At 40.0% G+C, this 26,617-nt stretch overlaps 6 protein-coding genes and 1 pseudogene across 7 annotated transcripts; 6 read left to right on the top strand and 1 right to left on the bottom strand.

Moving 5' to 3' along the window:
- Window positions 1-2,660: 2,660 nt before the first annotated feature.
- LOC113155095 (nuclear factor 7, ovary-like) lies at window positions 2,661-4,542 on the top strand. The gene is made up of 2 exons (XM_026349610.1): window positions 2,661-2,801; window positions 2,919-4,542. Exon 2 carries the CDS (start codon window positions 2,938-2,940, stop codon window positions 4,315-4,317), a length of 1,380 nt encoding a protein of 459 aa, XP_026205395.1. The 5' UTR covers window positions 2,661-2,801; window positions 2,919-2,937; the 3' UTR covers window positions 4,318-4,542.
- A 519-nt stretch (window positions 4,543-5,061) lies between these two features.
- On the top strand, window positions 5,062-7,638 carry LOC113155094 (annotated as a pseudogene).
- A 1,027-nt stretch (window positions 7,639-8,665) lies between these two features.
- On the top strand, window positions 8,666-11,655 carry LOC113155098 (complement C1q subcomponent subunit C-like). The gene is made up of 7 exons (XM_026349613.1): window positions 8,666-8,766; window positions 9,367-9,540; window positions 9,695-9,865; window positions 10,050-10,126; window positions 10,391-10,507; window positions 10,642-10,725; window positions 11,225-11,655. Exons 2-7 carry the CDS (start codon window positions 9,378-9,380, stop codon window positions 11,369-11,371), a joined length of 759 nt encoding a protein of 252 aa, XP_026205398.1. The 5' UTR covers window positions 8,666-8,766; window positions 9,367-9,377; the 3' UTR covers window positions 11,372-11,655.
- Window positions 11,656-12,909: 1,254 nt separating this feature from the next.
- On the top strand, window positions 12,910-15,401 carry LOC113155100 (complement C1q subcomponent subunit C-like). Its single transcript, XM_026349615.1, has 7 exons — window positions 12,910-13,053; window positions 13,431-13,546; window positions 13,631-13,693; window positions 13,894-14,047; window positions 14,489-14,629; window positions 14,776-14,902; window positions 14,996-15,401. Exons 2-7 carry the CDS (start codon window positions 13,441-13,443, stop codon window positions 15,128-15,130), a joined length of 726 nt encoding a protein of 241 aa, XP_026205400.1. The 5' UTR covers window positions 12,910-13,053; window positions 13,431-13,440; the 3' UTR covers window positions 15,131-15,401.
- A 2,013-nt stretch (window positions 15,402-17,414) lies between these two features.
- Window positions 17,415-19,617, top strand: LOC113155099 (complement C1q subcomponent subunit B-like). Its single transcript, XM_026349614.1, has 5 exons — window positions 17,415-17,571; window positions 18,067-18,229; window positions 18,359-18,590; window positions 18,783-18,900; window positions 19,013-19,617. Exons 1-5 carry the CDS (start codon window positions 17,569-17,571, stop codon window positions 19,220-19,222), a joined length of 726 nt encoding a protein of 241 aa, XP_026205399.1. The 5' UTR covers window positions 17,415-17,568; the 3' UTR covers window positions 19,223-19,617.
- Window positions 19,618-20,446: 829 nt separating this feature from the next.
- LOC113155101 lies at window positions 20,447-23,454 on the bottom strand. Of its 2 annotated transcripts, XM_026349617.1 has the most exons (6): window positions 23,420-23,454; window positions 22,796-22,871; window positions 21,850-22,016; window positions 21,357-21,528; window positions 21,091-21,193; window positions 20,447-20,595 (listed from the first exon to the last, which is right to left on the bottom strand). In XM_026349617.1, the coding sequence occupies exons 3-6, from the start codon at window positions 22,011-22,013 to the stop codon at window positions 20,477-20,479; spliced, it is 558 nt and encodes a 185-aa protein (XP_026205402.1). In that variant the 5' UTR covers window positions 22,014-22,016; window positions 22,796-22,871; window positions 23,420-23,454; the 3' UTR covers window positions 20,447-20,476. The 2 variants fall into 2 exon arrangements, with proteins under 2 accessions (XP_026205402.1, XP_026205401.1); XM_026349616.1 differs by lacking the exons at window positions 22,796-22,871; window positions 23,420-23,454 and having other exon boundaries at window positions 21,850-22,061.
- A 108-nt stretch (window positions 23,455-23,562) lies between these two features.
- On the top strand, window positions 23,563-25,443 carry LOC113155091 (nuclear factor 7, ovary-like). Its single transcript, XM_026349608.1, has one exon. It carries the CDS (start codon window positions 23,591-23,593, stop codon window positions 24,998-25,000), a length of 1,410 nt encoding a protein of 469 aa, XP_026205393.1. The 5' UTR covers window positions 23,563-23,590; the 3' UTR covers window positions 25,001-25,443.
- The last annotated feature ends 1,174 nt before the right edge of the window (window positions 25,444-26,617 follow it).

The raw sequence follows: 26,617 nt of genomic DNA, 5'->3' as shown, positions 1-26,617 counted from the left end.
CCTAAGTGTCCAACAATGTTTGTTTTTTTTTTCAGTCTGTCTTATGACAACAAAAAGGTATCTAGGTAAATAGAAACAGTGTGTATTTGTATGCTCTTGGTTGCTCAACAGCAACTCTGCAGAGAGCAGTCAACATGAACTCAAAGTGATCCCACAGGAACTGTTTTGCTTCCCACCACAACCTAATATACAGAATATATAGAAATATGTTTAAAGTTACTCTTTAAATCAGAGCAGTCCTATATAAAGATCAATCAATATGAAATTTACAAACATATATTTCTTGCTACTAGCTCCTTCTTTGATAGTATCTGTTTTTTGCATTTTTAGTGTGAGTTTCAGGGCACTGACTCTGTCTCAGCCAATCTCATTGTAAGCTAATCCAGCCATAGGTGTGTGCAAATCACCAATGATTAAGTTATCAGCCATATGAAAGCCAAACAGTCAGCTATTGCATTCAGTCCTTGCGTTCACACCTTATTTTTGTAAAGACTGAGCTCCCGTCTGCACATTCTCTGCCTTTTGTCCATTAGCCCAGGCTAGTCCATCCCACTAAATCCCACTAAATCAATCATCTTTTCCCTTTTAATTTATCTGCTGCAGAAACAGCCTTTTACCATGACAATTACAAGATCAACTCTACTTTAAAAAGCCTGCACTACACCCTGTCTGCCACTTCTGTCTCGGTTGATGACCTTGCATCTCTCTTTAGTATACAACATGGTAAAAGCAATCAGTGGCCAATTCACAACTGCAAGGCATTCCCTGTTAAGGGTGCGTATCTTGCCTGAACATTCCCACCACTTGCTGTCTAGCTCCTGTTCTCTCCTGTTAGATTTGGGTAGATTCCCCACAGTGTTTAAACAGACCCATCCCTAAATCTGTTTTCAAAATCCATGCTCGTCTCATACCCTTCCTATCCAAGATTATGGGACTGCAGTTTTTGCCCAAGTGATTTATTTGACCCAAATCAGTCTGACCTCTTCCAGACCTGGCCTGGAAAACCTCTGGCCAGCCCCACTTGGGTTCTGTGCTGCCCAGTGATACTGTTCCTGAATTAATGCTAATTTCTGTTAGCATGTAAATAGCAAATCCCATTACGTGTAATTGAGCCACAATAAAATGAAGAACTATTTTTTTTCTTTACTACCTAATTTTTCACCCGAAATAGTATTAGCATGTCCTCTCTAGATTTTGTTTGATTCTTTCTCCTGTCTTGGTCATTGATCAGCATGCTGCTGGTGCCTTATTCAGACCTTATATAATTTAAACAGTTCCTTCCTATTGAATCTTTCAGTAAAATATTTCTAACAGGTACGTACATGTCCTGAAATTCAAGGAATTCAGATGCAGTTGTGTCAGAAGGAACAACAACAGATTAATTCACTTTTTTTATTAACACTGATTAAATGTTAAAAATCATCTGCCAGAAAAAACAATGCACCAAAACTCACATTAAAGCTCTAATAAAGTCGAGGGGTGTTGCAGATTCAGGTGATAATTATCTTTAGGGTTGTCACTGGGTTGTTAAATCAACATCGTCATTCAATCAGTGGTTTCTGTTACATGAATCTTCTCCACAGCTGCATGGACACGATAAATGTTAAAAGGAGAAAATAAGGTGAAGTCAAACTCTCGTTAGTCTCATTAGTTAGTTTGAATGGGTATGAGCTGTCAATTTCAGCTTTGACATAATTGAATTGGGTTTTTTTTTGTTTGTTTGTTTGTTTTTTTATTGACGAGTTTATGTATAATTTGCATGGAGATGGACAGTAATACAGTCTGCACTGAACCTCAGCACATTCAGTTTGCAAGTCTTCAAGTGTTTCACTCAGCAGCACTGCTCAGTCATTTTCATTTGTACATAATGACCAATAATCACAAATGGCAAATTGCAATACAAAAAAAGTCTCTCTCGCTCTTAATCTAAACTCTGAATGATGACAAAGTCCTACATCAATCTGTCCTAATAGTCCTCTCTGTGTTTATTCAGACCAGACCTAAAAGGAGCTCAGGAACAACACCTTACACATCATATATTGTTGTTCACATTCTGTTACTTAGTTGATTATTATCTTACCAATAGTTATCCAAGCTGTTCTTGAGTTTTATGAACCACATTTTAAAATGACACTGTTTTTTATTTACTTCATTAATGTTTATTTATGTGGTTTCCAACTTTGTCAACCTTCCTGAAGCCTACTTTGCAGATTACTATTTACATTACATTACATTTTAAACCTTTCCTGTTGCTCGTGGAAAAAATGTTAAATTTTAATATTAATTGTAGCTTCCTTACCACATTTTAAAATGACACTGTTTTTTATTTACTTCATTAATGTTTATTTATGTGGTTTCCAACTTTGTCAACCTTCCTGAAGCCTACTTTGCAGATTACTATTTACATTACATTACATTTTAAACCTTTCCTGTTGCTCGTGGAATGTTTTTACTTTAAGGTTTGTTTTGATAAATAACATATTAACAATGTAGGGTTGTTTTTTAACAAACAAAAATCATAGTGATTTTAGTTTAAATTAATTTTGTTTGTGTATTTTTTTTACTATTTCTTTAGTACTTTTCCAAGAAAGGTGTGTCAGTGAGGAGGTAATATCAGAGCACTGTGATGTTTACTGTTCTCAAAACACTCCCACTGTGTAACTGAAATTGTGCTTAAAGCTCCACCTCTCTTCTTACATCAGCAGAAACAGATGTAAAAGAACATGTAATTCTTCACTGCTCACTGAGAAGAGAAACACTGAAAGACGGATGATAAAATCTTTATAACTGAGGCCGGAGAGGTAAGGGAAACAATACTGGATTCATGCGTGGTTTTACTTTAAACTGCTGCAAAACCGAAACAAAGTGAAAGTAACTGAGGCAGCAACTGACTCTCTTCCTGTTGTTTCTGTTCTCAGCTTCACTCGCAAACAGAAAATGGCTTCCCATTCAGAGACAAATCTCTCCTGTCCCGTCTGCCGTGAGATTTTTGAAGATCCTGTTGTCCTGTCGTGCAGCCATAGCTTCTGTAAAGCCTGTGTGCAAAAATGGTGGAGAGAGAAGAAAATAAGTGAATGCCCACTTTGTATGCAAAGACCTGTACTGAGTGACCCACCTTGTAACTTGGTGCTAAAGAACCTGTGCGAGGCCTTCTTAAAAGAAAGAGATCAGCGAGATTCAGTAGAGAGTGAGGCTGTTTGCAGTGAACACACTGAGAAACTGAAACTCTTCTGTCTGGACCATCAGCAGCCAGTGTGTGTTGTGTGTAGAGACTCGAAAACACACATTAACCACAGATTCAGACCCATCAATGAGGCCGCTCACGATCACAGAGACGAGCTCCAGAAATCCTTGGAGCCCTTAGAGGAGAAACTAAGGCTTTTAAAAGAAATTAAAGGAAACTGTGCTAAAACAGCAAAACACATTAAAGTCCAGACCCGACACACAGAGAAGCAGATTAAGGAGCTGTTTAAGAAGTTTCACCACTTTCTGCAAGAGGAAGAGGAGGCCAGGATCAGTGCTCTGAGAGAGGAAGAGAAGCATAAAAGTAAATTGATGATGGAGAAGATTGAGACTCTGAGTAGAGAGATATCAGCTCTGTCAGATACAATCAGAGCCACGGAGGAGGAGCTGAGAGCTGAAGACGTCTCATTCCTGCAGAACTACAAGGCTGCAGTGGAAAGAGTCCAACAGCGCCCCCTGATGGATGATCCAAAGCTGGTTTCAGGAGCTCTGATAGATGTGGCCAAACATCTGGGTAATCTGACCTTTAACATCTGGAACAAGATGAAGGATATAGTCTCCTACACTCCTGTGATTCTAGATCCAAATACTGCTCATTCAGGACTCATCCTGTCTGATGATCTGACCAGTGTGAGACATGGAGAGACACAGAAGGTTCCTGAAAACCTGGAGAGATTTGACCATTATTGCATTGTCCTTAGTTCTGAAGGCTTTAACTCAGCAACTCACAGCTGGGACGTTGAGGTTGGAGACAGTACAGGCTGGGTCGTCGGTGTGGCAACAGAGTCTGTCCAACGGAAGGGAGACATAAAGTCTGGGCTGTGGCGAATAGGGTTCTCTAATGGTAAATATGAGGCAGACTCTCCATCAGATCCACGTGTTGCTCTCCCACTGAAGAAGAAGCTCCAGAGAATAAGAGTTAATCTGGACTGGAACAGAGGAAAACTGTCTTTCTCTGATCTTGACACTGACACACACATACACACCTTCACATACACTTTCACCGAGAAGCTGTTTCCATATTTTAGCAGTAAGAATGAAATCCAAATAAAAATATTACCAGTATTACAATGACAATATATTAATGATCAACCTTACATCGAAATACGCGTTTTAAAAAATGTCTATTTTTCTATCTGCATCTGTTTCAAACACAGAGTCTCTTTTTTAAGCTTTGAATTTGAGAAGATTTGTACAGAGGTGTACAAGGTAATACAATACATGTGACTTAACTGGAATTGTATCTTTTTTCATATTATGGTTGTTTGAACAATAAAGTCAATTTGTGCACTAAATTTATTTTCAGTATTCACTTCCTGAGGTTATAGAATTAGCTTTCATATGAGAGATGGACTTTGAGTATTAATGTCTCAACCTTTTTTGAATCATGCAAGATATTAACTCAAAAAAGTTTATGAAATGTGCCACATGCATTTTATATATAGATAAGTCATAAAGTAATATGATTTTACTGATGAAATATGCCACACTGCGCTCTGTAACTTATTAACTATAGTAGTGTTAGCTAGCTAAATTAGTTTCCTAAGCAGAAATAAGGACATATCACAAGCAGAAAACCTGTTGTCATAAATATTTTTATATCAACAATCTGTGATTATATATCAACTTATTTCCTTGGGAAACAGTGGAAGAATAATTTATAAAAGGTAAATTATAAATCAACATATATCGAAGAATGCACATTTTTGCTACCTGGTGGCTAATTCAACTGTAGCCTCCAGAAAAACACCAGGCTCAAAATGTAAGGAAGTCTATGAGGGTGTGTTCGACTGCTGTCCTTGGACAGTGAAACCTGAAATCGTACATCTGTGATAGGAAACTCATTCATTGCACAATGGTTCAAGGTCTGAGACAGACTACAAAGCTCCGCCTCCAGCCTACCTGAAATAAACCAGGAACAGGCAGTTGTTCCTCCACCAGGAAGCGACACACACTGAGAGACAGGCAATAGCGATCTCTGTCTGAGCAGACCTCCACCCTTAAAGGGCGGAAAGCAGGAAGAACTGGAAGAACTGCTTTGTTGGAACTAAACGTGCTGCCAACTGCATTTAAAGGCTTTGAATTCAAAGGAGGGAAAAACGTTTCAGAGTGAATCAACTTTCAGGGACCATTCTGGAGGAGGGAGAGAGGAACCATGGTTGGCTAACTTTCTGTTTACCACTGTGCTTGGTGGATCTTTAGCCTCACTAAGAGAGAAAATGTCTTTCCGATCTGAGGAGGATTTGTCTTGTCCTGTCTGCCAGGATATCTTTAAAGATCCGGTTGTTCTGTCGTGTAGCCACAGCTTCTGTACAGACTGTCTGCATACTTGGTGGAAAGGGAAACCTATAAAGGAGTGTCCAGTTTGTAAAAGGAAGTCATCAAGGGCTGAACCACCACGTAATCTCGCATTGAAGAACCTGTGTGAGACCTTCTTACTGGAGAGAGATCAAACAACCTCAGCAGGATGCGAGGATCTCTGCAGTCAGCACGTTGAGAAACTGAAGCTCTTCTGTCTGGACCATCAGCAGCCGGTGTGTCTCATCTGCAGGGATTCAAAAGCACACATCAACCACCGTTTCAGACCCATCCATGAATTTGCACAGGAACAGAAGAAGGAGCTCCAAAGATCCCTGAAACCGTTACAGGAGAAACTGAAGCTCTGCGAACAAGTTAAAGGGAACTGGACTCAGACAGCAGAACACATTAAGATCCAGGCTGAACACACAGAGAAGCAGATCAAGGAGCAGTTTGAAAAGCTTTATACGTTTCTACGAGAGCAGGAGGAGGCGAGGATCAGTGCTCTGAGGGAGGAAGAAAAGCAGAAGAGTAAAGAGATGAAGGAGAAGATTGAAGCTCTGAGCCGAGAGGTATCAGCTCTTTCAGAAACAGTCAGAGTCACAGAGGAGGAGCTGAGAGCTGAAGACGTCTCTTTTTCACAGAACTACAAAGCTACACTAAAAAGACTCAAGCAGCGCCCCCCTGCTGGATGATCCAGATATGGTTATAGGTTCTCTAATAGATGTGGCCAAACATCTGGGCAACCTGACCTTCAACGTCTGGAAGAAGATGAAGAATGTGGTGTCTTACACTCCTGTGATTCTGGATCCAAACACAGCCAACCCAGAGTTTATTCTGTCTGAAGATCTGACCAGTATTCGTCATGGAGAGAGACAGAAGCTTCCTGAAAACCCAGAGAGGATCGACTATCATCGCTCTATCCGGGGCTGGGAGGGCTTCAACTCAGGGTCTCGCAGCTGGGACGTCGATGTTGGAGACAATACAGCCTGGTTTGTTGGTGTGGCAGCAGAATCTGTCCAGAAGAAGGGACGCATAAAATCTGGGTTCTGGCAATTAGAGTTCTACAACGGCAAATACAGCGTACGTTGGTTAGGAGAATCTCCTATTGTTCTTCGAGTGAAGAAGAAACTCCAGAGGGTCCGAGTTAATGTGGACTGGAACAAAGGGAAACTGACTTTCTCTGATCCTGATACCAACACAAACATTCACACCTTCACACAAACTTTCACTGAGAGGCTGTTTCCATGTTTAGGCACTTTGAACAGTGTCCCACTGACGATATTACAAGGCAAGGTCACTGTTACAAGAGAATAGCTCATAGCAGTGGCTACAAGGATAAAGTAGATGTTCTCATATTTAAATAGAGCTTTGCCAGGTTTTGGTATCACATTTGTTATGATCATGCAATTAAATAACATTTCCTTTAAATTCAACATTTCTGCATCCATCTGTATTTTTTCTTGCTATTCAGCAACTGCTAAAAGAAATATCTGGGTCTTTAGCTCTTAATTACTTTACTCTCTTTACAATAAAGTAGGTAAAGGTTTGTCTGGTTGGTATAGGGAAGGTGATGGACAGTTCTGTTGTACTAAACCAAAAATATATAATAAAACCAAAACAATAAGCTAAAACAAGCTCAAGAACACAGTAGAATTTACAGTAAATATACAACGAGTAGAAAATGTGTGTTGACTCTTGGTTTGTAAGACAAAATTGAAAAATATATAACTTAGCTAAAAAAAGAGAACTTCATCTTCTCTACCGTCTACAGGGTCTTTTGGTCTGAGACCTTGCAGCCTGCTTAAAGATTGATAAGAGATTGAATATCACTTAATTATTATTCACAGTTTTTCAGTTTTGATGCCGTAAAGAAGTGACTGTTGCTCCTGTCGGCTCTAAATTGAGGGTTTATCTGTCAGATCAATGAAATGCATAGTGTAATGTAATGAAATGACGGCTTCAAACTCTTATCACTGTCAATTCTGTGAGCAATTAATTCAGAGGATGTTTGTAAAAAATGAACTGTTGCTGCTAACAGGTCCATATTCTGACCTGCAGTATCACAGGTCTTAAATTAAAAGGTTTTGAATCTCATTTAAATTCTTCTTTTCTTTTTTTTCTTAATTAAAGACCCTTCCACTAGTTGTATGGTCGACATTTGTTTTGTGACTGATCAATAATATCCACTTAAATATTATGTTACAATAATTATTTAATTAAACCACAAGAAATCGTATATATCGTAATATATATAGTTTTGAGTACTGCTAAAATGTGATATAAATGTTAACTATTAAATGGGTATGTTGTATTTTAATTGTATGTGGAATCAACACACCATTTATAATTCTATACAACTCAAACAGGAGAAATCAAAGGACCTAATAATATAAATATAATAATAATAATAATAATAAATAATAATACATTTATCCACAATTTGCAGCAGTAGACACAGTAATTGCTTCTTATTGCTTACTAAGATAAACTCATTCACCATGCAGTGATCAGCATCAACATTAAATGATTTGTTGGGTTTAATGTTGTTCTGGCTGATCATGTTCTGTATATTGTACAGTTGTGTACAGTTGCTGAACACTTGATGGCGCTGCTAACTGATTGTTCGAACTGACCTAAAATCTCAGGTGTGAATAAGATGCAGCTTCATTAAAGTGAGCACAGTGTGAGGTTAGTTTGTCGTTTGCACTCACATCACATTTACAGCTGTTTATTATTGAATTCAGTTTGTTTGTGGTAGATGATGGGTGTTATTTATCTTCCTTTTATTGTTCAAATTTATCAGTGTTGCTGATTCTTTATTGCTGGATGTAGCAATAACACTTCAACAGGTGCTGCTAATTATTAAAATGGAAAAATGGCTGTTTGTTGGGGTTCAATAATTTTATTAAAGAAACCTCAGAGGAAAATAAAATATCTTTATTAAACTGGCCCCAGATCTTCAACTACGGACGATCATTCTTTTTGTCATAGCAGAAGTTTCATTTCCTCATAGATTTGTTGTAGTCTATGAGTGTGCACCACTGTGTGTGTGTGTGTGTGTGTGTGTGTGTGTGTGTGTGTGTGTGTGTGTGTGTGTGTGTGTGTGTGTGTGTGTGTGTCCTTTTCCAGTCTAATAAAAAAACTTCATCAGTTCACCAAAGAGGAAATCCTGTCCTCTCATTGCAGCTCCAAATCTCCACTGGTGAGACAGAAACCCAACGGGTGAGTACAAGATCGACATTTAGATTGTGCTGAAATACTGATGTTAAAGGCAACGATGTTAATGAATGATCCACCTGCAGCAGTGTTCACTGTTTGAAGATTTGAATAGAAATCTATTTTATATTGAATTTGAGCTTTTTTGACAAGCAGTAATTATTTTAAATGTAAAACAACTTGCAGAGACCTAATGTAATCCACTGCAGTGCATGTTAATTTACTTTAATCTGTAAATTATATAGAGTATGAGAGCATCTTTACATTTTCTTCTACTGTGGCTGTGTCAACTGTAGTATAACAACACTGTAACTTCACTCTTAGACGTTTGAAAATATTTCACAACAGCCATAATATTAGCGAGCGAAAGACTCCAACTGAACACCAAGAAAGAAAGCAACTAAAACCCAGAGATGTGGATTAAAATACAGTTTTAAAGCCTTCACGGTGCAGTAAACTAAATTCTGTTTGTGTAAAAGTACTAATATTTCATTATATTAGTCTTAGCTGTATTTTGGTTTCTTCTTATTTCTTCATTTGTTCTCATTTCCATCATAACCACCAACCACCGTTTTTCTTTTGAATGTCCTTCATTATTACCTTAAGTGTTTTGGACCATGGGAGATTATTATGGGCTGGCGATCCTGGTGGCAGTGGCCTTGTTTCTGACGACTGGCCAATGTCAGGACAGCTGTAGTGGACGGAACGGTGTGCCAGGTGTGAAAGGAACCCCAGGTAGAGATGGACAGCACGGCGCCAAGGGAGAGAAGGGAGAGCCAGGTAAACGAAAACCTCCCAAGCATACAAGTCTTTTTTTTTCTTTGCTAGTACTGTTCGTAATAAAGTAGTCGAATATCAACCGTGACCAAAAACATGAATTAAAGGGTAACAGTGGTTTGAACGCTGCTGTCTCCCACTCACTGTTTGTCTCTAGCTGAGGCGTCCGATGGTCCAGTGGATGCACGCATCCTACTGATGCTGAAGGGGGAGGCAGGAAATCGTGGCCTGCAGGGACCCATGGGTCCCAAAGGTTACCAGGGAGAGCTGGGGTTAGTGGGAGAACCTGGAAAACCTGGGCGCCCCGGCCCTGATGGAAGGGGTCACGGTAATGAGATAACACTATCCCCTGTCCCTCTGCCCTACACTATGTATGATGTTACAATTCAAAATTCCTGTTTGTTTAATCCAGGTCTGTGTGTGTGTGTGTGTGTGTGTGTGTGTGTGTGTGTGTGTGTGTGTGTGTGTGTGTGTGTGTGTGTGTGTGTATGTGTGTGTGTTCCTATATGTAGGACAACACTCTGCTCAGCAGGCCCGTTCAGCCTTCTCCATGATCAGGACTGATCAAAGTTATCCTGTCTACAACAAGGTTCAGTCTATCATCCACATTTAGTCTTTCTTTTATTTTACATGTAAAGAAATGTTTGAATTTAGAAAAATATGTTACAAATCAAATCAAATATCCTTCAGACATTTACCTTTTATTTTATTTTTATTTTTTACATTTGTTTGGTTGTATCTGCTTAGAGCTCATTTTCGACTCGGTGTGTGTGTGTGTGTGTGTGTGTGTGTGTGTGTGTGTGTGTGTGTGTGTGTGTGTGTGTGTGTGTGTGTGTGTGTGCTCGTGTTTCAGCCAGTAACCTACCAGAAAACTGTGGTCAATGAACCGCCAGACTTCAACACAGCCACAGGTCAATTCATCTGCAGAGTACCTGGTGTTTATTACTTTACCTTTCACTCTATGGCGAAGGTAAAACACAGCTGCAGTTTTTATATATTACAATTTCTGACCATTATGTAACATTTTGCTTTAAAGTTTGCTTTAAACTCCATGATCATATTATATTGTAGTTGTTACAGTGCTGTTTGTCATGTGTTTTGTAGGTCAACATGTGTCTGCAGATAGTCAGTGATGCTCTGGGAACCAAGAAACTGGGCTTCTGTGATTACGTCAGGAACAATGATCAGGTCAGTTTGGTGCTTCAGTGAGAACCACAGAGCCCGAAAGACGTCAGGAGGAAAAATCTTTAATAAACATTTACTCCAATCTGCAAATTATCAATTAGTCAATAACAAATGATCACAAGCATTTGGAAGGTTGTTAATAATAATAACTAAAAACAGTAATGACTGAATGACCATAAATGACCAAAAACAACAAAAGAGAAAGAAAATGGTGACAAAGAGACTCAAAGTGACCACAAAGAGGCACAAAATTATTCCAAAAGAGACAAAATGAACACACACAGCTAAAAACAGAGAAAACCGAAGATGTAAAAGTCAAAAATGTGCCTACAGACCAACTGATGACAAGTAATACTGCACACATAAAACCTTTTGTGTGCAGTATTTTCATGTTTTTTATTCTCATGTGTTTAATCCCACATACAGCTTATGCAGTTTTGGCATCATATGTAGCTTAGAGGGCAGAATAATCTGTTTTCAAACTGTCTTCGCTGTGTTTCAGGTTCTGTCGGGTGGTGTGGTCTTACAGCTGACAGTGGGACAGAAGGTTTGGCTCCAGTCTTTTAAGGACCAGCAGACAGCTAATGACCTTCGACCAAGTGAAAAACAGATCATCTTCAACGGCTTCCTGCTTTTCTCAAATGCATAATAAAGTTCAGTGACAGGCTCAATCATTTCACTGCAGCGTGGAGTCTAGATTCTGCATCCTTTTATGAATTTATCATCTAAACCTGTCTGGTTGAAGCTCATATTTGCCGTAAGCTGTTTGTAAGAGCTGACCAGAGCCAGTTTTCTACAGATGTTTCCTCTTTGTACCATTAGTTTGAAGCCACAAATAAATTTGGATTTCCCACATGGTGACTCATGTAAACCGTCTTTGAATGCAGACTTTGTCCATAAATCCTACTAAAAGAATTAAACTTTAAAATCGAATGTGTGTATGTTTTGTTCAAATGCTATGATACTGAGATTTTAATCGGTCACTGATCACTGATTTTGTTGCATCAAAGTTCACAGAGGAATTTCAAAAAGCAGTAAGTAAAGTTACAGAGGTACTGACCGAACAGTGTCTTGTCACCTGCATGAGAAGATGAACGTTTAAAGGTTTATCAGACACTAAAACACTGTGTAATACTTGCAGGGTTGGCTGATTAATCTGTGCTAAGCTACACTAAATGAAGACTTTTCAAATATGGTCCGTGCACAAACACTGTAAACTCGTTCAACCTTTCTCAGTTGTCCAGCTAATTTGAAAACGGTTCTCACAGATTTAATGTGAATGTTTTTTTTATACGAACCTCAGTGAAGTTACATGAAATCTTTTCATTCATATTTATTTTCTATTAATGCGCAGAAAACGTTTTGCGTGACCCTGACGGTTACAGAAGTGAAACGTTTTGGTGTTATGAACTTCTTCTTTATGGTAAAGTCTCCACTTGACCTCTTCCTTCTATAATTGTTTTTTTGTTCCATCCTGTTTTATTTTTTGTGAAATTGCTGAAAACAGCTTGTTGAAGGAACACACCCTGTCGTAAGCTGAAAAACTGAACCAGGGTCGTCAAAGTTAAAGGTCATGGAGAGACACTGTTGGGATTTCTAGTTCTATCAGCACCAAACTCCTCCCACACGGCAACAACAGGCACAGAGCTGATGTTTCAGTCTCAACCACAGAGGGCGGCGGTGGTAACAGTGGTGGGCTGAAGTCAATAAATCGGCTTTATGACTAAAATGTTGCTAAATCGACATTAATTACGCTTTGAAACCATCCTAGAGACAAAATAAATGACCCCAAATGATCTAAGAGAGACACATCACATCCAAAATTAGACACACAATGAACCCAAAGACACAGAAAATAAACAAATGTGTTAAAATGACCGAACATCATGACAGAACTGCAGTTCCTACAGGCTACAGGAGGGCTGGGGGACGATGTGTTGATCTGTCTCTGACCTCCCTACAGTCTCTGTGAAGACAGAAACAAATATATAGTTCAGTTTTTAAAAGTCTGGGTACGTCCCTGATGTTATTTTAGCAAACTCAACTCAAACTGGATGAAAACTGTGCATCTGTTGGAATTAAATTAGTTTCAGCTTCACCACTTGCAGAGACATGAAAACGGCTGATGAACGCCACTGTTTCTGAATGTTGCTTTATTTTTTCTCTCTCTCTCCACCAACTCTGAATAACTTCCCAAAATTGCAGAACTACACACAACGAGCTCAGAAGATTATTTCCGGCTGCTGAATCTTCCTCCTGCAGCGAGTGCAGGACTCGGAGCTTCACTTCGGTTAGATTTGAAGTCTGGATTTCAATTTATTGTTCTCTCGAGTGAGTTTTACACATTTTTTACATTTATTTTTGCACTTGTGAGTTGATGATAGTTTAGTAAATGGATCTGTTTTAATTAATTTGACCATTTTGGATGATTGTGTATTTCTGCTGTATCAATTTTAATGTTTTAATTCCCTCAAATTTAGTTTTTACAATGAGGAATACTTTAAATTCTCTCTCTTCCACCTCTGTTCTTCTTCTTGCCTCTTCTTCTACACCTTCATCTTCCTCTTCATGCTTTCTCTCCTTTCCTATTCACTCATCTCCTCCCTTCTTTCCTCATCCCGTCTCCTCTTTCCTTTCACATTTCCTTTCCTAATTTCCTTATCTCTCCTCCTTTCCTATTTTTCCTCGTCTCCTCTGCTCCCCGTCAGGTTTTCCATCATGTTCCATCAATATTTTCTTGTGATCGGTGTCCTGCTCTCTCTCATCGTACCCCTACTGGTTGCCATGGAAACCTGTCCAGCAACAGGAATGCCTGGAATTCCAGGTATGTGTTTTCATCCATGTCCCGTTTGACGTGCGTCTCTTTTGTGTTTCTTCTGTTGTAGTTTATCTGTGTTTCCCTCCTCAGGTATTCCTGGGATGCCAGGCAGAGACGGTCGTGACGGAGAGAAAGGAGAGAAAGGAGAATCAGGTATCCAACACAGTCAATGACCGTACTGATTTGAACAGATAGACTAGAGTGAGGACAAACATGGATACGAGGCTGGGCTACAATCACCTGCCTCTAACAAACAGACATAGTTAAGTGAATTTAAAAACTGTTGGACAACTCCTTTAAACTGCGAAGCTGCTTTTAATGTGCAATAACCAGCTTGTCGTTGTTGTCTCCAGGAGCAAAGTTGCATGGCAACTCTGGCCCACAGAAAGGGCAGAAAGGGGAGCCAGGGCTGATGGGGTTCCCCGGTAAACGTGGTCAGGGCGGGGAACCAGGCCAACCCGGGGCCCTGGGGCCTGCCGGACGACCAGGAGAACCAGGAGAAAATGGGTATGTAATAAGACAAATCACTGAGCCAGGAAAAAGTGTTCAATGAAGACAACTGTCAGTGTATGATACAGGATTTTCAGGGAATGAACCCTGTATGAAGACAGCAGCACCAAGGATGTAGCACTGAGGGGCCAGAGGGGGCCAGAGGGGGCCCTAGAGCCTCAAGTAGGTGGAATCACTCTGTTGCTTGGACCCAATAGTCCACTGGTTAAAATGATCTAGGGGTCACTTAATAAATGGTATATTTTTTATTTGTATACATGTAAATCCTCTGCAGGGGTTGCTTTATTTAGTTCATTTATTATTTATTTGATCAGTTCTGAATGGGGGGCACCAGGGGTGGAAAATCTGATATTAAAGGGGGCATTCCCCCCCGACCACTCCTCTTGCACAGTTGCTGATTATTCCAGCTCTGAACATCACATTGTGCTGTTTCTGCAGGACTGCTGGGATCCAGCAGAAAGCAGCTTTCAGCGTTGCCAGAGGAACCAACGAATACCCGGACAAAACCAGCATCATTCGGTTCACCACCGTCATCACTAACATTGAAGATGACTACGACACGAACACAGGAAAGTTCAGGTGAGAACAGTCACACCTGACAGAAACTGGAATCACAGCTTCCATTAACGTCATTAGCAACGTCGCTAGCAGCTAAACGTCAGCATCAACTCAGAGAGAAGAATCAAATCCAGCTGAAGTGACTGAATTAGGTTTGTGTGCTGCAGGTGTCGTGTCCCAGGAACCTACTACTTTGCATTTCACGCCTCTTTAGAGGAACGACTGTGTGTGCTGCTGAAAGTGGACAACACTTTGTTGACACCGTTCTGTGATCATCGTCGGATCAGGAGACAGGTACAAACACAGAGCCATAATATAGATTTATTGTTTTTATTACTAAATATTGTAATAAAATATGAATGAAAGTGTCATTTCTACTGGCTCCAGGTGACTTCAGGGGGCCTGGCGGTCTACCTGTCAAGGGATCAGGAGGTTTGGCTGGAGACTAAAGACTACAGAGGGATGAGAGGAAACCCGGCGGGTCAGAGCATCTTCTCCGGCTTCCTGCTGCAGGCTCACTGAAACACAAACAGTGTTTATTAATTCACAGTTTAAGACTCATCATTTCCCAGGTGATAATAAAGAACATGATTTATAGTGAAACTTTGTTGTGGGAATCAGTGACCAAAAAATGTTTACTGGTACAGAAATACATGTAACATGGAGGGAAACATCTTTCCATCCCTGACTTTACATTAATGTAAACACGCCACTTCAGCTAAACATTGAATTTGTCTGTGAGTTTGTTTTTTGTTACTCAAATAAACTGAAAGCTGTGCAATTTAAACTTGGATATATGGCTCAAGTGTGTACATTTCAATTTGAGAAAATTCAATAAATAAAAAAAGATTTGAAATTGTTTGTATGGATCAACCATAGGACAGTTCTCCATGAGCCTCAGGATTGAATCATGCTTCAGCCTCATGCTAAAGTGTACCTGAGCAAGATACTGAACCCTGAACCCTTGGTGCCTTGTATGCAGCTGCCTGTCCACAAACATGTCCCCATGGGGATTAATAAAGAATCAATCACTTGATTATTAAAGATGGTGATAAATTACAGGCAGAGCCCGAATTAACGAGCAGAGAAACACAGGTGGACTGCACTGTGCAGTCGAGCAGGTAACATCCAATCATGGAGGAGGAAAAATCGTTGAAAGAGGATTTATGGATGGGGAACAGATGTCTCAATAAGAACAGTGACTGAAGAGACGTCTGCATTTAGACGTATAGATAAGACGTCAGTAAATCTGCTCAGATATGTGACAGAGTGATCAGCTTCATCCTCGTTTCCAATGAGGATGAAAATGGCCTCATTCACAGAACAACACCTGGTTTGAAAATGATGAAACGTGCCGCAGAGTTCACAGTCACCAGATTTCAATCCATAATCTCCCGTCTCACCTGTGGGAGGTTCTGGACTAACACAGTCCAGACACTTAGAATCAATAGGCAAGGCACTTTATGTTGGTGTTCCCTTTAACGTGTCACCTGTCTGTTTTCCTTCTTGGGCTGAAACTCTAAAGAGACGTTTTAATCGATGAAGCCTCGACACTCGTTCCTACAGAAGCTTCAGTGCTACCTGACACAGATTTGTTTGTACAGTATGTGTCAAGGTGGAAACTCAGAATATAAGAGATGAAAAGAGCATCAGTAAATGTGAAATCTGATCAAATTAAAAATCCACATCAGCTCTTTGTGGATAGATACTGTTTTTATTTTGTGGAACAGATACTAACGTCCAGACTGAGGTTAAGAACTTCAGTGACACGCTGCCAGGAAAACGGTTCACAGAAAACAGGAAGTTCAGAGAAAAACAGAACAAAATGTCAATTTGGAGGAGAAAATTTTTATATCAGAAACATCCGATGATGCTTCATCATCAGTTCTTCATCGGGTGGAGTTCTTCCTGACTCCGCATTCTACTGTTTCACTTCCCCTGATGGGTTGTTTGCTGTGTCAGATTGATGCAAATAAAATAATCACAGATCTGCAGGAAGAGGTGTTGAACTCTGAGATGAAACTGACAAAATGCAACAAAAATACAGCAAAAAACTAAGATGTGAAGGAGAACAGAACCAAATGCAGCATGCTGAACTGTATGAAGAGGTGGAAAGTAACTGTACTTAAGTCCAACTCATACTTTTACTGACAGATAAGGTTCCTGGTTCATTTTAAGGTGAAGATCACTAAACTCTTAGTTTGTCCACTGTTGAAGAAAAAGTTAAATTATTCAATATTTCACAAAAAGAAAAAAAACAATCAGACTAAATAATTAGTTATGTAAACAGGAATTTCTCTCTTTATTCATCTGGTGACCCTCTGATTTGTACTTAAAGTATCAAAGGTAAAAGTACATCATGCTCAGAATAAAAAATACTGCCTGTGAGTCTATTGTTGTGATGTTTTTATACAGTGGTTAAAGAAGTACAATGATTTTATGAACATCATATAAATGACTGTAACAGTACTTTAGTCAAAATGTTTTATTTATTTATTTATATGTCACTGATGCAGCAAATGAAGGTGAAACAAATGTAAATATTTCATCAATTATATTGCCTGAGTTTTGTAAAAAGTATTTATGCGGAGTAACTAGTAGTAGTAGTAGTACAGTTTACTCAGGGAACTGTAAACTGTACCAGTACTAACAGTTGTACTGATGTGTACTCAGTATTTTGTGATTGTATTCAAAGTCAATTTGTACTATTATAAACACAGTTTTTGTTTGTTTACAACATGTGTACCAAGCAAGTATAATTCATGTATCAGTTTTTTTCCAGGTCCCTGCTGCAGTGATCGTTCCCGTGTCCTGCAGAGCGGTGATGTTCTTCTCTTCCACACTTTCACTTCCTGGTTTTATTCTGACAGAGCTGCTGCTGCTGTCGCTGTGAAGCAGGACTCTTCGCTCTTCGTCATCTTGTCACTGCACCGCAGGACGAAACACTGCACCACCTGCAAATGGTGAGAAACCTCTGTCCTCGGAAACAGAAAGAAATCGTAGAGACATAGAGAAGCGTGTAGTTATGTCAACTCTAAATTCCTGTTATTAGTATTTGTCTTTGTTGTTGTAAAATATATAGAGCTGTTGTCTAGGTGGGAGACCTGTAGCTCCTGAAAAGATTTAAAATGTCTTAAAATTACAAATTGTATCTTGTAAATAATGGACAAAAACATTCAGCAAAAAGTTTATATGTTGCTGCTGAAAATCAGAAACCATTAAGAGGACTTTAAAGTTAAGAATTGGTTAAAGTTTTATGAAGTTTCAAAGGAAATAGTTAAAGTTACGTTTAAATGTTTGTTGAATTTAATTTAGTTTTTGGATTAAGATAAATGTGACGATGCAAACAGAGTTAAATGTAAAATAACAAAAACAACAGATCCGTGTGCAGTGAGGCCGAGTTGAAAGTGTTCAAACGTGGATGGAAACTTGTGCACGGTCTCTGTATCTGTGTGCAGGCTCCCCAGCGGCTGAGCTGCAGTACTGCACTGTTGCTGCTCTTGGTCCACGTCGCCCCAGTTGTCACACAGACGTGCGGGGGAAGCCCAGGGATTCCTGGGATCCCGGGGACCCACGGGCCCAACGGCAGCGATGGTCCCAAAGGACAGAAAGGAGACCCAGGTGAGGTTTCTTACTCATCTTCTTTGATGGAAACACATATGTGTGATTAAATCCAAGGCTGGGACTGAAAAGTGAGTTGGTGTGAGAGATAAAACGTGCTTGAAGCTAACAGCATTACCTCGTGAACAGGTGAGTCAGTTCAACCAGTCAAAGGCCAGAAGGGGCAGCCAGGCCTGCTGGGCCCCCCAGGGCGACCTGGCCTGAAGGGGGATGTCGGTCTGCCAGGGCGTCCTGGAAATCCAGGCCGACCAGGGGAGAAAGGAAGACCCTTCATCGCTGCAGCCCAGCAGAGAACCTACTTCTCCCAGAAACGGATGATATCACAAACACCAGATTTGGACACGGACATGATCTTCAACAGGTCAGAGACACGAGTCACAGAGCAGTGGTGGTGTTCAGTAAGATGTTTATGATGCTTGAGGGGGCTTCACTTTCCTCCAGGGGGGTCTCACTCTCCTAAAACAGGGGACTCAGTCGATCAAAGTTTGAATGATGGAGCAGCAGCTGTGAAAGAATCAATACAAATTGACACGTTTGCATAAATCTCCCTCAGTGTGATTTTACCGGAGCTGGAGCCACAGTTTCAGGGAGAGTCGCTGCCAAACGGCACGTTCACCTGCACCATCAAAGGCGTCTATTTCTTCACGTACCACATATCAGCAAAGAGCAGAGTGAGTCCGTTTGGTTTGTTACATGAGCAGACGTTTTAATTTAAATACATTTAATTATTGATATTCAAAACAAAATCAAAAACCCTTCTGTTGTATTTCTATGATCTTCTAGGTGTGTCTGAAGCTGATGAGGGGTGCTGAGGCTCACATGATGCTGTGTGACAATGCTGAGGGTTTCCTGGTCACCTCCGGCTCTGCGGTGCTGCCGCTGGAGGTCGGAGACACGGTCTCACTGCAGGCGACCAGGTTCAACACCATGGTGACGAGCATGGGCAGCACCAGCCACACCTTCACCGGCTTCCTGCTCTTCTCCACCGCTTAAATCAGCACTTACAGACAGAATCACAGACTGTTTTCAAAGATTTAGAGCAAATAAATGAAATAAATGAAACAGAATAAAGACAGAATGAACAAACGCTGGCTCAGCTGCGGCTTGTTGAACACTAAACAACACATTCTCTACTTTAAATTACTGATATCACATCTTCTTATATGGAATTAGAGCATTTACACTTTTCAACTGTTCAAGTGCAACTGAGCAACTTTCACAGGGATGATTTGGCACCGTGTTCTGACCCAGTATCTACTTCTTACAAATACTGTAGTTCTACTCCATGTTCAAGGTCATCATAATCTAACTTTCTACTATTCCCTGACATCTCCCATTGTGTCTGTATCTGGCTGCCACGTTGCATTGATTAAATACTTTGGTAGAAACTTTCTGTGTAATGCCCCTTTAATTGTCCGTACGAGCAAATGTAGTGAGTAAGATGAAGATGAAATATTCAAATGATAAAATATCTTATTCCATAAAAACACACCATCCTGCTGCTCAAAATAATCACAACTCAGAATCAAATATAAATAAATCTGCCACTGAAAATAGACGGCTCTGAGCACTGTTTGCTGTAAACTCAGCTCTTGTCTACTGAGAGATGGTCAACAGCTTTAACTCAATAAGAAAAGAAATTGTATATATCAGACTATCTTAATGTTAATAACATGAGGTTTTGTGCAACAGTAATGAAAGTACTTGGCGGAAGTGTGATGGGATTAATATTACGCATCAGAAATAAAATATTTAATGTTGTGGTGAGGAACATTTCCTCCAGTGACTCACTGTTTAGAAACACTGAGGTATCAGGTGTGTGCAGATGAAATGACTCTCTGACTGATAGCAGGCCAGGAGCTCATTAATTATCCACCACATCATATCAGGTTGTTAGTTACTTAACCTCACAGCTGCACGGATGGTAAACAGACAACAGTGCACCACGGATTTATCTGCTGCATCTGCACAATTTGTCATTTTCATACTAAACATTGCTCTTTTTGTTGTTGTCTGACATCTTGCACTGTTGTTCTGTGCAGGAGGAATCAAATCCATCAACTGCAAAATAATGAATAAATAAATAAACTCACTTTAATGCAAAGTACCAAGAAATACCGTCCCTCCTTTTGTTACAGCAAACATTTAATATCATTCCCACAAATTCAACATTTTTAATGAATGAACGAATGAATGTTATAAACAGATAAACAGAGAAAACGGCATCTGGCGTCTGATGGGTGAACTTCAGCCCAGTGTGTCGGTGGCTGATGGGATGTTGAACACACCGTTTCTAGCGTAGAAGGTGTTCTTCACCACGGACGACCTGGCACGAGATGGAGTTCTGTAATCCAGAGTGTAGTCTCCTGTGGATCCAGGTAGACACCGTTAATCTGGAGAAAAACTCTTCTAGTCTAATGAAATATAGTATAAACACCTTCTGAAGCTACGTTCTTATATTGTGTTCAGCTCAATGCACCCACTGACCCCTACTGTCCATCCTAACAACTAGTGACACCTGCTGACACAAACGAGGAAGACAGAGCTTCTCATCTGGTTTTACTGTGACGACACTCTGATAGCTGTTTATTCTTTGTCAGATGTTCTTAATCCCAACCCAAAGATATGTTGTAGTTATTAAATTCCACCAGGAAACAGGAAGCTGAGCAGTTAGATGCCAGGATGTGATGACATCCTCACTGAGTCGTGTTTTTATTACATTTATTAATTATAAATTAGGATTTAGTATCTAACATCTTCTAACATCTAACGTCTAAGTAGAGCTTCACAGAGCCACTAATTAAATTATACAAATCGAGATTATGTGGTGACATAGCAGGTAAACAGTGTCTCCGTCTTACCCAGCCTCCAACCGTACTCCCAGGACGAGAGCAGGGGAAAGTCAAACTTCTCCTCGGGTCTAATTTGGCCACGTCTCTGCAGGTACAGCCCTCGTCCTCTCCCCTGCACAGAGCGTCTTTTCAATATATTTCAAACATATTTTAAAAATACATTTGGCATGAAGACAGAGGTGCTGACCAGTATTACTAATTACCAATATTGTTATTAGATTATTATTGAATTGATTGGTTTCTACTGTTGCTGTTTAAACCACAACACTGCCCACATGGTGAGAGGAGTCCCAATAGAGAGCCTGTCTGGTCTGAGGTGAAACCGGCCTCATAGTGGGGGCCACGCTCAGCCCCCCGTCTGCGTCCACAGACAACACAGGAGGATGACGAGGAGGAGGAAGGTTGCTCTGTTTCTCTGGTGTCCTGGTGAGAGGAGGCAGCACAGTCCTGGTGGGGGTGGGATCAGTGTGTGTTATACATTTACTGATGGGCGTGATAAACACATACATAACGTGAACACTTTGACCTGTGCAGGTACGTGTGTGTCGTCACACCTCACTGTCGGCAGACTCACATGAACGCCTCAGAACGAGCCACAGCCCCCTTGTCCAGCAGGGGCTCCATTAACTCTCCAGCTACTCATCAACTTTATTAAATCTACCTCGACTATTATTTTCTGTCTGACTCTATTGTAAGAAGTTGAGTCTTACTTTTTTAAATGTAATGTTCAACACGAACAAGATGTTTAACATGAGTGAAGTGACTCACCTGTCTGCAGGCGGCTGTGCGGGCTCCCTGCTGTGGTTTTGCGGGTTAGAACAGGGTGGATAGAGCTTGGCGTAGCGGCTCTTCCAGGCCAAACGCGTCAACATCTCCTTCTGAATCTGCTCTCTGTAGCAGTTCTGGCTCTGAGTTGTCAGCAGGTGTCTCATCTCCTGCCGGCAATGATAAGACATCTCATTTAGCTTCTGAGCTCCCTATTTCAACTTACACCTGTTTATCTTTAATAATATTGAAGACAACACTGAACAAAAACTTGCGCAGAGAGTAGGAAAAACACTCTTAAAGAAAAGTAACAGCAGATGTGGTAATGTGCTTCACGTACACAGAGGAAAGCACCAATTGAAAATTCAGTTTGCATATTGTCTCCTATCAACAGCCGATGTTAATTCATCCAAGCAACGACCCTGAACATATTCTAATCTTTACCAGTTGTTATAAATTAACTATCCAACTATTAACCATGACCATCCAGGTGTGGCCAAACAGAGAACAGCCAACGGTTTGAAAGGCACCAGTAAGAAGTATCATCAGAAAGTTTTCAGATCTAAAAATCGAAAGGTAATTATACACCAAATAAAAGGTTGTTGTTTAAAATGTTTTTAAACAATGTTTTTAAACAACTTCCAAATGTCCATGAGGAGATTCCTGTTTCTTCATGGATGAAACACATCTCCAAAGCCCTCAGTAGAAAACGTGGGAGCCTTCACACACTTTGGACTGAAGTGTGTGATCAGTAAGGGTTTTGTTGACATTAGTGAATCTATAATGTTATAAAAATAAAAATGAAACACAACCACAAACGTAAAATATAAAAACGAAATAAGTCAGAAGCAGACTGGAAAATCCAGCATTAGCATCCAACAACTTAGAAGTTCATATCTTCTGCATTCATGAATCAAACAATTGTTAAATCAAAAATATCTTTGCTCACCTGTGGTATACTTCTGTGCAGCGCTGTGCAGGGTCGTGTGCTTACTGTGGTAATGAGCCATGGATCAGGTAACACACTGTAACACAGGGAAACACGAGACGCACACACTCATAGCAGTCATTCCACCACTACATACCATTAAAAACTGACTCATATCTCTATTAGTATATACTGTGTGTATATATATATAATATATATATATATATATAATACTATTGTATTAGCAAGACAACAGCTACTTTCAGTTTAACTTTGCTAATTAAATGCTTGTGACAGGTTTAAACACTTCCTCCACATCTTCCTAACACTAAAATATGCTTCTATGAAACCAACAGCTCAACAAGTCCAACATGTTCACGGAAATACTGAACAGAATATTTTACCAGATATAAAAATGAAATTGAGTATATAAGTAAACTTAACCCTCAATTAAACTCTGAATTAGCAAGATGGCTTCAATTATCATAATGAATGTTCACGTGGTTTATGTTTAAAAAAACTTAAACCTTTTAAATAATCCAACTGAATCTACAAACCGAGTTTATGAAAAAATGTCATGACGTGTTCAATAAGAAGTGCAGTACAAAGAGCATAGAGCTCCACCCTCCACCCTACGTGACTCACCTGTGAATATAACAGGAAGCACAGCGTATGGATTGTTAGAGGATACAAACACCAACGAACACAGGCGGAGAGCAGCTACAGGAGACAACGCTGGGAAAACCTTATTTAAAAAGGAAAGTACTGTCTTTGTTATTTGTTCCTGGCATCTTTCCATATTCAGTCTGGGAAAACATGGCCTCTCGAACAGAAGAGAATCTCACCTGTCCTCTCTGCTGCCAAATCTTTAAAGACCCGGTCGTCCTGTCGTGCAGCCACAGCTTCTGTAAAGACTGTCTGCAGGGAAAAGCACGTGAGTGTCCAGTCTGCAAGAAAAGGTGTCTAGTTATTAATCCACCTGTTTGTTTGCAATTAAAGAACCTGTGTGAGACCTTCTTACTGGAGAGAGGTTCGAGAGTTACACCAGGACCTGAGGATCTCTGCAGTCTGCACAATAATAAACTGAAGCTCTTCTGTCTGGACCATCAGCAGCCGGTGTGTCTTGTCTGCAGAGATTCAAAGTTACACATGGGCCACAGATTCAGCCCCATCGACGAAGCTGCACAGGATCACAGAGAGTCGCTACGGAAATCCCTGAATCTCTTACAGGGGAAACTGAAAATCTTTGAACAAGTTAAAGGAAACTGGGATCAAACAGCAGAACACATCAAGGTCCAGGCCCAACACACAGAGAAGCAGATTAGGTGGCATTTTAGGAAGTTTCACCAGTTTCTACGTCAGGAAGAGAAAACAATGATCACTGCTCTGAGGGAGGAAGAGGATCAGAAGAGTCAGATGATGAAGGAGAAGATTGAGGCTCTGAGAAAAGAGATTTCGGCTCTTTCAGTAACAATCAGAGTCACAGAGGAGGAGCTGAGACCTGGAGACGTCTCATTCCTGCAGAAATACAAAGCTGCAGTGGAAAGAGTCCAACAGCGCCCCCTGATGGATGATCCACAGCTGGTTTCTGGAGCTCTGATAGATGAGGCCAAACATCTGGGTAATCTGAACTTCAACATCTGGAACAAGATGAAGAAGATGGTCTCCTGCAGTCCTGTGATTCTGGATCCAAACACTGCTGAGCCACACCTCTTCATGTCTAAAGATCTGACCAGTGTGAGATATGGAGAGAAACAGAAGCTTCCAGAAAACCCAGACCGGGTTGTTTTCTACCCCTCTGTCCTGGGCTCTGAGGGCTTTGATTCAGGGACTCACAGCTGGGACGTCGAGGTTGGAGACAACACACACTGGAGAGTTGGTGTAGCAGCAGAGTCCGTGGAGAGGATGGAACAACCACAGTCTGGATTATGGAGAATAATGTTCCATCTGAATGAATACACAGCACGTTTCACACCACATCCAGCCACTGTTCTGTCCGTGAAGAAGAAACTCCAGAGGATCAGAATTAATCTGGACTGGACCAGAGGAAAACTGACATTCTCTGATCCTGATACTAACACACACATACACACCTTCACACACACTTTCACTGAGAAGCTGTTTCCGTACTTCAGCACTGAAAATGAACTCCCCCTGAAGATATTACCTGTGAACGAATGTACAGAAAACAAAGTGCAGCACAAGAGTTGGTGGTCGTTTAGGTAAATGGTAACTAATGAAATGATCAAACTGTCTCTGCTTTGTGTGAATGGAGCAAACTAAAAACTTGAGTGATCAGATTTTCATCCCCTTAATATCTTAATAGACACGATACTATCTTAGAGATTCTGATTTTTATCCTGCAGCTTAAATGTGGCTGTGATCAATGTCTAGTAGAACATTTAATTTTTTTCCTTTTTACTGTATTTGTCAGTGTTTTGTCGTCTGTTTACAGGGTTTTCTCCTCATTATTTTGTCGTTTATCTATGTAAAGTGTCTTAGATTGTCTTAAAAGGTGTGGTATAAATAAACATACTGTTAATGGCTATAGTGCTAGTAATAGTACTGTAGTATCGTTAATGTTGTAGTTATTAATATTAGATTCAGATGCACGTATCCTATCATCATACAGATACGGTGGAGGTTTCTGTTTTGTTTCTAAAGCTTAAATTTAAATAATAATATATTGTTATTTTAAATTACATATGATTGATGACTATTTTTATTGTCTAAGATAAATAAACATGTGATACAGAACTTGTCTGTGAAGTATTTTCAAGCCTATAGAGTTTAAAACCTTTTTAAAAGTTTAGGTCAAACATGATAATAACAGTGTAACAATGGGGTATTAAATTATTATCCTGGTATTAAACATGAAAATGTCATAATAGCCTGGTTTAAGTATCAAATATGTCTTTAATAGTAGAGTGACATTGAGTTGGCAACAAGTTAGTTACAAGCCTAGTACCTACTGTACAAGTCTGTGGGGGCAGTGCTATGATCTGGGGCTGCTGCAATTGGTCAGGTCTAGGTTCAGCAACTGTGCCCAACGAATGAGGTCAGCTGACTACTTAAATATACTGAATGACCAGGTTATTCTGTCAATGGATTTTTTTTTCTCTGGTGGCATGGGCAAAAAAAATAAAACAGATGAAAAATGAGCAACTCTGGACGGTAATAAATGTTGGGACACTGCAGAAGCTGATTGAAAAGATGTCACTGTGAATTTATGCAGTAATCAAATATCAGTGTGTAACTTTATTTTTTTGTTTTTGTGTGTCATTTCTGTAGAATAACCATGAAAAAGAGCTGTAAACTGTCCCAGTTTCATGCATATGTCGTACTATACCAAGCACACATGGGTAATAACTGAGCTGTAAAATACTTAATTACTTGTTTAGACTGTTTTTCATGTTAATATCTGCAGTGATAAAGATTGATGAATTGAATGGACCTTAAGTCGTGACTGTAGTTCAGGTCAAGTTAGCAGGGACACAAGTTTAAATCTGAAAATCCAAAGAATATATCAAATGAATTTCACCCAAACATGTTTCAGTGGATACGTTGCTGAGAGACACAAAGGACCAGATGTAAAACACGAGCTAATGTTAATTAATTTCCATTTTTATTTGCTTATTCATTCAAAGTAAAATAATGTGGTGCTGTAGTGAACTCACACAAACTCTCATGTGTCTGCTCCTTTACACTGTTTTTAGTAGGTTGGATATTTGTGTCTGCTGATTGGTCTTAGCTAGTAAAATAACTATATTTATGTTTTTAGATAATTAGCTTCGAAAGTCAAAATCTGGGCCAGAGTACATGTTCATGTTACCAACTGAACCA

This window comes from Anabas testudineus, chromosome 5 (assembly GCF_900324465.2).
Source record: "Anabas testudineus chromosome 5, fAnaTes1.2, whole genome shotgun sequence".
NCBI lineage: Eukaryota > Metazoa > Chordata > Actinopteri > Anabantiformes > Anabantidae > Anabas > Anabas testudineus.
Note: the sequence above shows the minus strand (reverse complement) of the source record. Positions and strands in the feature narration are given on the sequence as shown.

Excerpts from the sequence above, each read along its gene's own strand:
- LOC113155095 (XM_026349610.1), top strand. The coding sequence starts at position 2,938 with ATGGCTTCCCATTCAGAGACAAATCTCTCCTGTCCCGTCTGCCGTGAG.
- LOC113155098 (XM_026349613.1), top strand. The coding sequence starts at position 9,378 with ATGGGAGATTATTATGGGCTGGCGATCCTGGTGGCAGTGGCCTTGTTT. Across the intron at positions 10,127-10,390 it reads GTTATCCTGTCTACAACAAG|CCAGTAACCTACCAGAAAAC; the intron begins GTTCAGTCTATC and ends CTCGTGTTTCAG. Across the intron at positions 10,508-10,641 it reads CCTTTCACTCTATGGCGAAG|GTCAACATGTGTCTGCAGAT; the intron begins GTAAAACACAGC and ends TGTGTTTTGTAG.
- LOC113155100 (XM_026349615.1), top strand. The coding sequence starts at position 13,441 with ATGTTCCATCAATATTTTCTTGTGATCGGTGTCCTGCTCTCTCTCATC. Across the intron at positions 13,547-13,630 it reads AGGAATGCCTGGAATTCCAG|GTATTCCTGGGATGCCAGGC; the intron begins GTATGTGTTTTC and ends TTCCCTCCTCAG. Across the intron at positions 14,630-14,775 it reads ACGAACACAGGAAAGTTCAG|GTGTCGTGTCCCAGGAACCT; the intron begins GTGAGAACAGTC and ends TGTGTGCTGCAG.
- LOC113155099 (XM_026349614.1), top strand. Across the intron at positions 18,230-18,358 it reads AGGACAGAAAGGAGACCCAG|GTGAGTCAGTTCAACCAGTC; the intron begins GTGAGGTTTCTT and ends CCTCGTGAACAG. Across the intron at positions 18,591-18,782 it reads ACGGACATGATCTTCAACAG|TGTGATTTTACCGGAGCTGG; the intron begins GTCAGAGACACG and ends AATCTCCCTCAG.
- LOC113155101 (XM_026349616.1), bottom strand. The coding sequence starts at position 22,037 with ATGTCTTATCATTGCCGGCAGGAGATGAGACACCTGCTGACAACTCAG. Across the intron at positions 21,529-21,849 it reads GCACAGCCGCCTGCAGACAG|GACTGTGCTGCCTCCTCTCA; the intron begins GTGAGTCACTTC and ends CACCCCCACCAG. Across the intron at positions 21,194-21,356 it reads ATTGGGACTCCTCTCACCAT|GGGAGAGGACGAGGGCTGTA; the intron begins GTGGGCAGTGTT and ends CGCTCTGTGCAG.
- LOC113155091 (XM_026349608.1), top strand. The coding sequence starts at position 23,591 with ATGGCCTCTCGAACAGAAGAGAATCTCACCTGTCCTCTCTGCTGCCAA.